Here is a 12588-nt window from a genome sequence, read left to right as displayed (position 1 = left end):
GTCTTATGTGATAAAATATTATGTGATAATATTTATGGAGTTGTAAGTGTCACATCACAAAGTTGACGGTCACATTTAATTGCAGGTTTCAATTGAAAAAAAATGTTTTAAAATTTTAAGGACTCAAATTCAGTAAAATACAAAAATTTGTTAGAGACCTAATTAAAAGCTCAAATTTATGAGGGATTCAAAACATAATTAAGCATGAAATAAAGGTTGTTAAAATAAAATTTTATCTCACAAAAAATTCAATAGTTTTATTTATTGATGTAATGCTTCATCCGTGTATAAGAGTTATGATATTTATTTTAGGGTTAAATATGTTTTTGGTCCCTCAAGTTTCAGTGAATTTTGGAATTAGTCCCTCATCAAAACTTTATACCAATTTAGTCCTTCATCTTTCAAAATGCGTGAATTTAGTCATTTTAACCAAATTTTGTTAAGTTTATATGACATTTCAAGCACATTTCATGATAGTATTTAAATTAACATTGAAGCAAAAATGTGTCAAACAATGTAAATAATTTAAATACCATCATGAAATGCGCTTGAAACGTCAGATAAACTTAACAAAATTTGGTTAAAAGGACTAAATTCATGCATTTTAAAAGATAAAGGACTAAATTGGTCAAAAGTTTTAATGAGGGACTAATTTCAAATTTCGCTGAAACTTGAGGGATCGAAAACATATTTAACCCTTTATTTTATAATTTTATTCTTTAAAATAACCTGTTGTTTAATTGTTGGAAAAATAGTTATTTTATTTAATTGAATATTCTGTCATTAAAAATAAACTGTAATTTAGTTATGTAGAAGAAACTTCTTGTCAACATATCATTTTATTTTAATAAATGATGAACTGATAGAAAATAATTCTGTTGGAAGGATACCAATTAAAGATAACACATTCTCATATATAAAGATCTAAGCAGCTAATTTAGATTTAAGAAACCGAAAGCAAAACATATTAATATTTTAACTCAATCATATTTTATTTTAGAAGTGATCTGATAACCCATTTTTAGTGATGTGGTTTTTTCATTTTTGTATCATCTATTTTATGAGTCATGCTAGTATGAAATTTTTCTCAAAAAGATTTTCGATGTAATAAATCTTTTATATCTAGAGTTCTTCATTTACGTTATATTCATTTAAGTTGATAACCACGATGAATCATTAACTTTACGTATGATGGGTCTTTCAATGAAATTATTAATAAATAAACTAATAAAACATAAATTAACCTACAAAATCTCTACGTATGGATCTAGATAATAAAAAGTTATAGACTTTATTAATATTACACAAATCTGCTAAGAAAACGAATATTTTATTACTTCGATAATTTGATATCAAATATCATTATTTTTGTCAGATGACAATGGCGGCGGATAATCTTCCATGGATGACGTACCGTCATTTTCTTCACTCGTTTTCTGTGCCATACATTGCAACATAACATAGCATCCCAGAATGGATAATTTAATTTTTAACACTTGCAAGACCGCGATTAACAACGGTGAAACCTCCATCGACGACCAAGTTGTGTCCACTGATATAAGCCGATTCATCAGAAGCAAGAAACAGAGCAACTTCTGCAATATGACTACCCTTCAACGTGATTCCATGCAAATTCGCCAGCGCGTGACCTACAGCTTCGATTTCACCACCCTTCATATCCATGGCTTCACAAGTAAGAGGCGTCGCAACTGCATAAGGCGAAATGGAATTCACTCTTATGCCATAAGCTCCAAGCTCGCTGCACGTCGACCGAACAAGCCCAATAAGCCCGTGTTTGGCCGCGGTGTAATCGTGACCCGCGCAACCGGCGACGGAACCAGCCACGCTGGCCGTGCAGATTATGGATCCACGTGTCTTCCTTTCCACCATCACACGTGCCGCGTGCTTGATGAATGCTGCCGCACCGCGAAGATGCACGGCCATGCTGTTGTCAAATTCAGTGAGATCGAAGGTGAGAATGCTCGACAGAGGACCCGCGATTCCAGCATTGCTGAACAAGATGTCTAAGCTCCCGTATTTCTCTACCGCGAAAGCTACCGTTTCTTCAACGTGCTTCTCGTCTCTCACATCACAGTGCCGGTAACTCACCTTCTCTGAGTCAAATGAAGCTGCATACGTGTGACCTAATTCGTCCTTCACGTCTGCTATCACCACCGATGCTCCGTTTTCGAGGAATATCCTCACCGCTTCTGCTCCTATTCCGCCAGCTCCACCGGTGACGATGGCCACCTTTCCCTGCAACCTAAACATCACATAAACATGTTGTGGTTAATTAATCTTCAGGTGAAATGATAGAGAAGAATTCGAGCCGTTTTATTTTCTAACTTCTGAAAATGTGTGATTTTCTACCCTATCTAATCACTCAATATTTTGGTGATGAATCACATAATTTTAGAAGTTGGAGAACTCATTTTCTTGATTTAAAGTCTAAATTCGTGCAATCTAGTAAATTGATTGAAGCTATCAATTCTTGGAGTAGGCAATGGAAAGAATATTGAAAGCCACACCTTTGTTTCGACATTGTATATGAGAGTTGGTAGAGTAAAATTTCCCTAGATTTATAAGCGATAAATGTAGGAAGCAGCGATGAAGAAAAACGTGTGAGTTTTAGAAAAGATAAATGAATCACATTTTCCGGGTTTAGCTCGAGGTGTTTCTGAAGCTGTAGGGTCATATTGTCTGTTTGGTGGTTGTTTGTTTGTAATAATAGACACCTCATTGGGTATATACGGTTTGACTATATGGAGTAAGGTATCAAAACAATGATCCTGACCACACCTAAAAAGTTAAGTTTTTACATCCGTAACGTAATATCCTAAAAAATGATGTTATACTTTAGGATCGATATAATCGAAAATTGATTATTTTAATATTAAAAAAATTAAAATATAAATAGAAATTTATAATGAGTTTTATTATTTATAATTGTATCATTATTTAAAAAAAAAAAAATTAGACTCCTCTCGCTTCTTTACATTTCTTATTCCTGTATTCATTTTTTGAAGATTGGAGACCATTAGGATAATCTTTGTGACGATCTCTTCACTTCTAACAAATTAATTTATCTATAAGTTAATTTTCTGTTCTTTTCTCATTGTCAATTGTTATTTTGGTTGCATGTGAGTGATTATAGCTTAAATGTGACATGTGAGTCATCTTGGTGAGTTTCTGCTGATCAATGGTTCTAATGGTATGCCCTGATCATGTTTGTACCGTTCTTAGGTTAAGTTTGTACATTCTATTAACTTTAAGGAGGTTTGATACTCTTTTGGCTATTTGAGTTGTCTCACGATAAGGGAAGTTTATTACATTATGTTTGATATGTCTAATTTCTAAATTAGTAACTTGCATGAGTATTTTGTAATTTATCTGTGGATCTGAGTTGTGGTATGATATATGATGTGTGGAATTTTGGATTTTATGTCTAAATTGCTTGTTGAGAACTCTTTGTTGATTTGGTTTGCATTTGAAATCAATTGGCATTGATGTTTGTGATAAATTTGAGTTTGGTATGTTTTTAGCAATTGAAATGGCTATTGAATTGCTTAGACTTGAATGGAATGCCATAGTTATGTAGGATTAGATTTTGCAGAATTATGCAAGCTCGCTGAGTGAGGATATGCTTGTTGATCGTATAAGCGTATTCAAAGTCAGGAAGCTTACTAACTTTGTAGTCGTTGAGCGAGAATAGACTCACTGAACGAATTTTGGAGGAATTTACCTTTGTGAACTCCAATGATTTCTTCAGTGAGCAAATACATCAAAATTTGGTAGTCATTCTCTATGCTAATATGCTAAAAATTTGTTGTTTTGTGGTAAATGTGGATTATTAACTATTAAATGATTGATATATGAGTTGTAATTGAGATTATTATATGAGGTTGAGTTGAGATTGATTGATGCTAATCCAAGAAAGCTTAGTAGTGATTGTAGTAGTGTATGCATTGATGTATGAATCTAGTTAGAACTTATTCTGACGCTCTAATAACCATTCAAATTTTCAAATAGAGAAGAATGGGTATGTAGTGAGAATAGAGTATGACATCCTAGTCTAAGGGTTTTACTTTGATCAAAGACGTTAACGGACTAACCACTAACCTTGTGTGTGGTAGAGTATAACTCTTTGTCTATGGCTCTACAAAACATTAGATGCCACAACAAGTGCACAACTTCTTATGATCCAATATCAATGCAAGTATATGGATAATTGAGTCATAGCTTTAGGTCTTTGTATGAAATAAGACAATTTGATTATGTATTTGTATTATGAAATGATTTAAATCTTTTTATACATTAATTTATCCTCTGTGTCTTGTTTGTCGGATTTTGTTTTCTTTTGCAATGATCACTTAACTAGTGTAAGTAGATGAGAAAGTTGTAATTGAGCTAGTTCGGAAAGAGGATGATGTAGCAATCTAGATGATGTATGATTCTAATGTATTGATGTTTTTGAAAAACATCAAACTTGTAGTATGTCATGTATAAATTATATTTTAGTGCTTATTTTATGGATGATTGTAATATAACAAATACATTTTAGTATTCTATGCTTTATGATTTTCAACTACAAAATGTTTTATTTCATTGTTTTAGACTATTGGATGGGATGTTTTATATATTTGCATTACTTTTATTTATACAAATGAAATTGAAATTATTTTAAAAATATTACTCTTTTAATATTTATATTTTGGTATTTTTTAAAAAAATTAAATTTATTGGCATTAATATTTTAATATAAAATTTCATTTAAATTGTATTTTAAAACTATTTTTTATTTAAATTTATATCTTAAAGACTTGTTTTTAAATAATTTTACTTAAAATTAAAGAAATAAAATATGAAAAATGCTCATGATATTCATAACAATTCACGCATCTGTGAGTATTTTTTTAACAGATAATAGGACAAATTTTCTTAACAGGACATATACTAATAATAATACATTTTGTACCTATTCTGGTGTGTTGCGATGCCTAATATAGAAAGATAGAGAAAGAAAAAAATAATAGTGTAATAAATAACGTGATGTAAATAAAAGAGAAAATCATGGAATGGAATAAATAGAATACATGTGATATTAAATATCATTATAAATTTTGGTATCTCCTTTATTTATATTAACATTTCAAAGTCCATTAATAATTTTTTGTCTGTAATATATTATTTTTGAACTTTATTGACATCTTATTTATTTTTGAACTTTTTTTTCTTCTCAAATTAGACTCTTATATGGTTTAAGTACAATTTCTTCTTGCTAAAGATTAAATATCATCATGTTTTTGAACTTTATTGACATCATATTTATTGCTGAAATAGTATTTTTTGAGAAACGAATCTTTAACAACATTTTTTTTAGATTTATAGATTTATATATTTATTTATAATAAATTATTTTATTAATTTATAATCTTTTATAAACTCATATGAATATAAATTTAAAAATGTATTTAATTTAATATTTATAAATTAAATAAAAATAAGAAATTTGAAAATGGTTATAATAAATAAGATCATTTAAATATACTATAATTGTGGTAACAGAAAAATTATCATAATTAAATATTGTAATTATATTTTTTTAGAAATGTATATTTATATGGTTAAAATAATTTATGTAATAAAATTATTTCTATAATAATTTCACTTACAATTAGTTTATTATTTAATTTAATTTTTCTAACAATGTGCACCAAAATTTTAACAAATTAAACTATTTTAACTATATAAATATATATATTTGTCAAATTTAATTCAAATTAATTCCCTTAATTCATCTTATTCTTTTTTTGTTTACCATATATTTTGTTACTAGCTTTTTTTTAAAATTAAAAATTTATTACTAAGTAATTTATTTTTTCTAGTTATTATTTTAATTTAAATAATTAACAACTTCAACAAATAATTATTTAATTTGAATTTGAATTTAAATTTAAATTTTTAAATTTTATACCTTTCGTATTTTTAAATTTTTATAATATTCTATTAAGAATTTTTATATTCTGCTTTACTTTAAATTTATATATTTTTTTCTAAATATTTGTTTTTTAAAATCTATACTTTTTCCGAATCTGAATGTTTTGAATATACTTTTTAAAAATCTATATTTTTTTCTTTTAATAATTTTGTTATAAATAAAAATGAATGTTTTACATTCATATTACTAATTTTTAACTTTACGTTATTTTATTTTTCAAATATTTTCACCTACAATTGTATTGTTATTTAATTTTTATTTTCTAAGTTATAACGCACAAACAAAATAAGTACATAAATTATTTTAACAAAAGAAATATACATTTATCAAAATTAATTTTACAAAAAACAACCATAATTACAATATTTATCTATGATCATTTTTCTATTACCATAATTATTACCTATTTAAATTATCTTCTACATCATGATCACTCTTATTCCCAATTAATTTATACATATTAAATTAAATATATTTATTAAATTTATATTCATATGAGTTTATAACATATTATAATTTTAATAAAGTAATTCATTATAAATAAATATTTAAATATATAAAACTAGAAAAAATGTTGTTAAGAATTCGTTTCTAAAAACAAAATTTCAATATCGTATCCCACGAAAACTAACGTGATTTAAATCAATTTGTTAGTTACTGATAAATCAATAAGAATAACAAAACATTTTTTTTAGATAAAAAATAAATTTAAAATTAAATGTAAAGAATAAATAAAAATTGGCACAATGGACACAAATGGTTTTATTGAGAAAAATATAATATAAAAACTTAATTGAAATGGGGTTTCACAATTTCATTTAAAGTAAAAACAACAAACAACATATTTATATTTGTGTGATTCTCATAGTTTGTAACATATTTTGATTTTGTTGCAGACAAGCATCATGTACAATAATAAAAACTCTATGGCTAGAAATTCTTACTATTAGGTTTGCTTTAATGACCCATGGATGCTTAAGAAATGACCAATGATAACATCTATCTCTAACATGTCAAATAAATTGTTGTTTTATCTTACTTGGATTTCCCAAACTATCATTTAGAACAATCGGTACTCTCACATATGCACCATATCTAGAACATGCAAGTTGAAGATCATAACCAGGTTTCCCTAACTATGTTCAGATCAATTGGTACTCTGGAATGTGCAAAATTCATAGACTGTGCATTTAAAACAATAATAAAACATAAAAGATGATGGAAAAAATATTGAATGAGAATTCATAGAAAATTAAAAATACATTACATCCAATCTCCATGAATGAGGAAAGAGGGAGTTAGTTACTCATAACAAAAAATTTAATGTCTTCAACTTTCAAAACGTCTTTCTACTCTCCAGTGTATAAATATCATTTTTTTCTCTTACTGTGTTTTTAATCTATATCATGCCCTCAATTTATAGATTTTTTGAAACGCACAGTTAATGGATGAAATGGCTCGGTGAACAAAAACAATATGATTCGTTGGGATATATATATATATATATATATATATATATATATATATATATATATATATATATATATATAAATCTGCTAAATGAAATACAAAATAAATATTACCAGAGATAGTAAAGTGTTATTATTTTTCAACTAGTTTTAAAGAAATTAGCATTCTAGCCACTGAATTTGACAAAGTCCTAGTTGTTGTTTCTAACCTAACCAAAGCGAAAGTGAAATCCATGAAGCGATGAAGTTAACAAGAAACTTTCTAGATATTCAATTATATCACACTCCTCTTTGTTCCATTTCAACCAAATAATAAAACTAATTTATTCAAACCCAACCCACATATTTACTTTTAAGTGTTAACTACCATCCAAATGGTAAGTAGCATAGTAATATACATCATCATGTGTCATTTATTTTTATCTAATTACTTTCAATTTGTTATATAAAAGCCACAGGGCATAAATTCTTACGTTTCCATCATTTCTCCAAACTTGAAAGTTCTTTTCTATTTTTCTTCACACATAATTTTGAACATATTTTTAGTTCGAGATTTAACAGACTTTACAATAACCAACCATGTAATTTTTTCATTAAAAGAAAGCAAAGTCAAGTGGATCTTATCACACATCATCATCTTTAATTGTGTTTATATCAACTTCATTTAACTCATTACTTTCATATTATTATTATTATTATACTATTATCATTACAATATAGTTACGAATGATTATTTATTTATTATTTTTCTACATTTTCTCATTAATAAATTGTGCTCTCATTATTAAAAATAAGGAAAGATTAAAATACCCTATGATGTAATAAGTAAAGACCTTAACACGTAAATTTTACACACATATATGACCACCGATCGCATAAAACACATGAGATATGAATTTAAAAGTAGGAAAACATTTGCACCCAGCTGTGGACAAGACATTGAAGACTAATCATCTGTGTTTCTTGCCTCTGTTTCTTTTGAGATATTTACTTTTGAATCCTAGGAAGCCAGCGATTAATGGCGGAGAAACCTCCATCGACGACCAAGTTGTGGCCACTGATATAAAGCGATTCATCAGAAGCAAGAAACAGGGCAGCTTCCGCAATATGATTAGCCTTCAACGTAATTCCCTCCAAATTCGCAGAACCATGTGCTGCAGCTTCAACTTCAGCAGGTCCCACATCGAGTGCGTCGCAAGTCATAGGCGTGGCAAGTGCATAAGGCGAGACGGAATTCACTCTGATCCCATAAGCTCCGAGCTCGCCACACGCCGACCGAACAAGCCCAAGAACGCCGTGTTTTGATACGGTGTATTCATGTCCCGCGCCTCCTGCGAAGGAAGCAGCCACGCTGGCAGTGCAAATTATGGATCCACGTGTTTTTCTAGCAACCATGACACGTGCCGCGTGCTTGATGGTTGCGGCCACCCCACGAACGTTGATGGTCATGGTGTTGTCAAATTCGTTGAGATCCAGATCCAGTAAGGAGGAATAGGTTCCTGCGATGCCAGCGTTGCTGAACATTATGTCTAAGCTGCTATATTTCTCTACTGTGAAACCCACTGTTTCTGCAACTTCATTCTCGTCTCTCACGTCACAGTGCCGATAGCTCACTTTCTCTGAGCCAAATGAAGTTGCCAAACTTTGACCTACTTCGTCTTTTATGTCTGCTATGACCACCGATGCTCCGTTTTCCATGAATATCCTCACTGCTTCCGCTCCTATTCCGGTGGCTCCGCCGGCGACAATAGCCACCTTACCCTGCAACCTAAATATTACACAAATTTAATTTATTAATCCCAGAGAGATATATGTAACGTGATTCTGGAGTCCCTTACATACCTTTGTTTAGACATTCTGCTTAATGTGCTACTGTTGTTAGCCAATAACTTCTCTATATTTATAGAGACAATGAGGCCAACATAAGAAAACCGTGTTACCACTATAAAAAGAAAAAAAAAAAAAGCCTTTTTTTAGACTCTTCAAGTTCATATTTCTAATAGAAAGATTCAATTTGAATTCTTATTTTTTTAGTAGGTCCCATGCAAAACTTAAATAATAAAATATCATTTTGATTTCTAATATATATTCACAATTTTAACTTATCATTTTTAATTTTAAAAATATCACTTATTCAGTCTATAGGTGACATGATAGTTATAAAAAATTCCACATGTGTAAAAAAGGTGCACCAATGTTTTTCCCTAATAAAAACATGAGACAACATAGGTACGAAATTGCGCAGCACCAATTTAGCTTCTAGAACCATTGGTACACCAGACTATTATCACAGAATGTTCACCAAATACGTGGAGGCCAGGTTCTAGCAAATTCTGGTTTCGATTGGACTGAAAACGGCATTATAATGTTATGTAGTGCTCAATAATTCTTGTTTTAATTTGGAAAAAAATGTTTTATTTTATAAGAATTAATCTATCATGCAACTCAATTTTAAGATGCAATACAACACATATATAAGTAATTAAATAAGGATCGGTCTTATTTTTGTTGTTATCAATTAACAGTTAACTAGAAGTTTATCACATGCAATGCATAATTATTCAAAGTTTATTAAAAACGAAATATGGAAGGAATATAATAATCATTAAATATGGTAAAACTCGTGTATTTTAAGGAAAAATACAGTATTTTTAAAAGTAGGTAATAGGTATTTTCCACAGCAGAGATAAAAAAAAGAAAAGTTAAGCCAAATGCAATCTCCTCTTCACTTCATATTTGCTGTAAATTCTTAAAATGTGCTGCTGCCAATACGTGACTATTTTGAAAGCATTAAGACCTTGAAATGGATTTATGAGAACTTTAATGAAGACTAAATACATGAAAAAAAAAATTTATTATGTTTAGATCCCTTCTATAAATTTAGAAAATTTTTGTTAGTAAATTTTTCCATTACCTATATATGACAGTTACTCGCACGATTATTCCACTTAAATATTGTCATATAATACGTTCTTAATGACAAGATATTTGTGAAGAATTTAGATTTATTTTTGTATTTATTTATAATTATTCTTAAAGTTAATACAAATTATAAAATTTATAAATTATTAAAAAATATAATATTAAAAGAAATATAAATTATAAATTTTTAAAACTATGAAATATAAAATATAAATATAATTTTATGATTTACAAAAATATATTTTATAAAATATATAATTCTAAGAAAGTATAATTTTATAAAAATTATACAAAATTATAATTTATAAAATAATGAAATTATATATATAAATTATAAAATTATATGATTATAAATCATAAAATTATAAATTTCTTAAATCATAAATTTATATTTTCATTTTATATTTGATAATTTTATAAATTTTATTTTTTATTTTGTAATATTATATATTATTTTAATTTTATATTTTACAAATTTATTATTCTATTAACTTTAAGAATATATTTAGGTAAATATAGGAACAAATCCTTGAAAATCATCATTGTAATAGTTTACAATCATGTATTATGTTACGTCGGTAACGATGCAAGATAATTGCGGCGTCATATAAATAAAAAGGTAAGAGAAAAATCTAATATTAAAAAATTCTTAAACAAGTTTGAAATTTTGTAAATTCGATATACTAAAAAATTTAATAAAAACTCAATTCAAAGTTTCCAAATTCATCGAAGATCTAAATCATAATTAGGAAAAAAAAACATCTATTTGAATTATGCATATAATTTTAAGAATAATATAATAAATATAGTATCAAAGACTGCAAAACAATCGTAATAAATAACAAGATATACCACTAATGGATATATGATATAAATATTTGAGTATGATAATTATATGAAGTTAATGAAAGTTGTGAATACTGTCAATTACTTAATCATTATTGTTGATATAATTTTTAAGACATTTGTTTTTGGTAAAAATCAACAAATGTTTAATACGGTGTTGGATAATTAGATGTTACTGTGTAAGTGTAAAATTGTTTTAATTAATACTTTCACTTTATCTAATGAACCTCACCTGTGATTTATAATTTTTAATAAAAATTTCACTCATGGTAGAAAGTACACTTGATGGAGTTGTTCTTATCGCTACAGACGATAAATTTACAACATATGTAATGGAGTCTTTTTCACACTATTGAATAGATCAACTAGAATGTTCTTAGAAAATGACTAATATTATATGTTTCCTTTTTTTTATTTATGTTTTTAATTATTTAAATGAAAACTGTGTACGAACACGCTGTTTTGTTTTTTTTAGCTTTTTAACGTAAGACAAAATATAAGCAATGCGAAACTTCAAAATAAAAGTTGGACTTTGACCTTTCTTTCCTTTTGGTCATAAACCAGACTCTAGAAAAGTGATTTTAGACTTTATGACAAAAACTTAAACACAAACATATATTTATAATTTTTCATGAAGGGAGTTTGCTCAAATTCAGAATATGGATTGCAAAAATAATCAGGTTTGATGTTGAAAAGAATAAATTGTCTTGAAATATATTTACAATCATATTTTATTTAGAATTCATTAAATAAATCAAGAATTCACAAAAAAAAAAAACATTATAAAATTTAAGCTAAAATAAATAATGTATTGAAAAGAGTGACATAGTAAAACCTGTTTTGTAGTTATATTTGGATTAAGAAATTGACAGTGGATGAGTGCAGCACACCATAGCCACTTTGACCATCCACTTTTCTCTTTCGGCTTTTAAAGCAAAAACCATTCAACAATTGGTAACTTTTTTGCATGCTAAACGCAGTTTGTGGATTATCATTGGTACTTTGGAATTACGATCCACTGAATGTGGTGTCTCATGTCAATGGAAAAAGGGGCTATTCCCAAGCCGAAATGTGGAGAAAAAGAATCCTTGTATGAATTAAATAAAGGAAAATATTTTCTAACAATTTTGATAGTTTTCTTTCACCATTTTTTTGAGGTGTTATTTTTTAAGGTGTTAAATATGTTTTTGTTCATTAACTTTCAGTAAATTTTAGAATTAGTTTATTTTAAAATTTTGGATTAATTTAGTCCTTCATCTTTCGACATACGTGAATTTAGTCATTTTAATCAAATTTTGTAAAGTTTATTTAAAATTTCAAGCACGTTTCATAATAATATTTGACTTAACATTA

At 27.7% G+C, this 12588-nt stretch overlaps 2 protein-coding genes across 2 annotated transcripts; both read right to left on the bottom strand.

Annotated features, from left to right (window-relative positions):
* Positions 1–1311: 1311 nt before the first annotated feature.
* LOC114180121 (short-chain dehydrogenase reductase 3b-like) lies at positions 1312–2642 on the bottom strand. Its single transcript, XM_028066505.2, has 2 exons — positions 2529–2642; positions 1312–2263 (listed from the first exon to the last, which is right to left on the bottom strand). Exons 1-2 carry the CDS (start codon positions 2540–2542, stop codon positions 1483–1485), a joined length of 795 nt encoding a protein of 264 aa, XP_027922306.1. The 5' UTR covers positions 2543–2642; the 3' UTR covers positions 1312–1482.
* Positions 2643–8286: 5644 nt separating this feature from the next.
* Positions 8287–9403, bottom strand: LOC114162791 (short-chain dehydrogenase reductase 3b-like). The gene is made up of 2 exons (XM_028046768.2): positions 9310–9403; positions 8287–9235 (listed from the first exon to the last, which is right to left on the bottom strand). The coding sequence occupies exons 1-2, from the start codon at positions 9321–9323 to the stop codon at positions 8455–8457; spliced, it is 795 nt and encodes a 264-aa protein (XP_027902569.2). The 5' UTR covers positions 9324–9403; the 3' UTR covers positions 8287–8454.
* Between the last annotated feature and the right edge of the window lie 3185 nt (positions 9404–12588).

Source organism: Vigna unguiculata, chromosome 1, assembly GCF_037176805.1.
Source record: "Vigna unguiculata cultivar grain cowpea cultivar isolate G323 ecotype 2 chromosome 1, ASM3717680v1, whole genome shotgun sequence".
NCBI lineage: Eukaryota > Viridiplantae > Streptophyta > Magnoliopsida > Fabales > Fabaceae > Vigna > Vigna unguiculata.
Note: the sequence above shows the minus strand (reverse complement) of the source record. Positions and strands in the feature narration are given on the sequence as shown.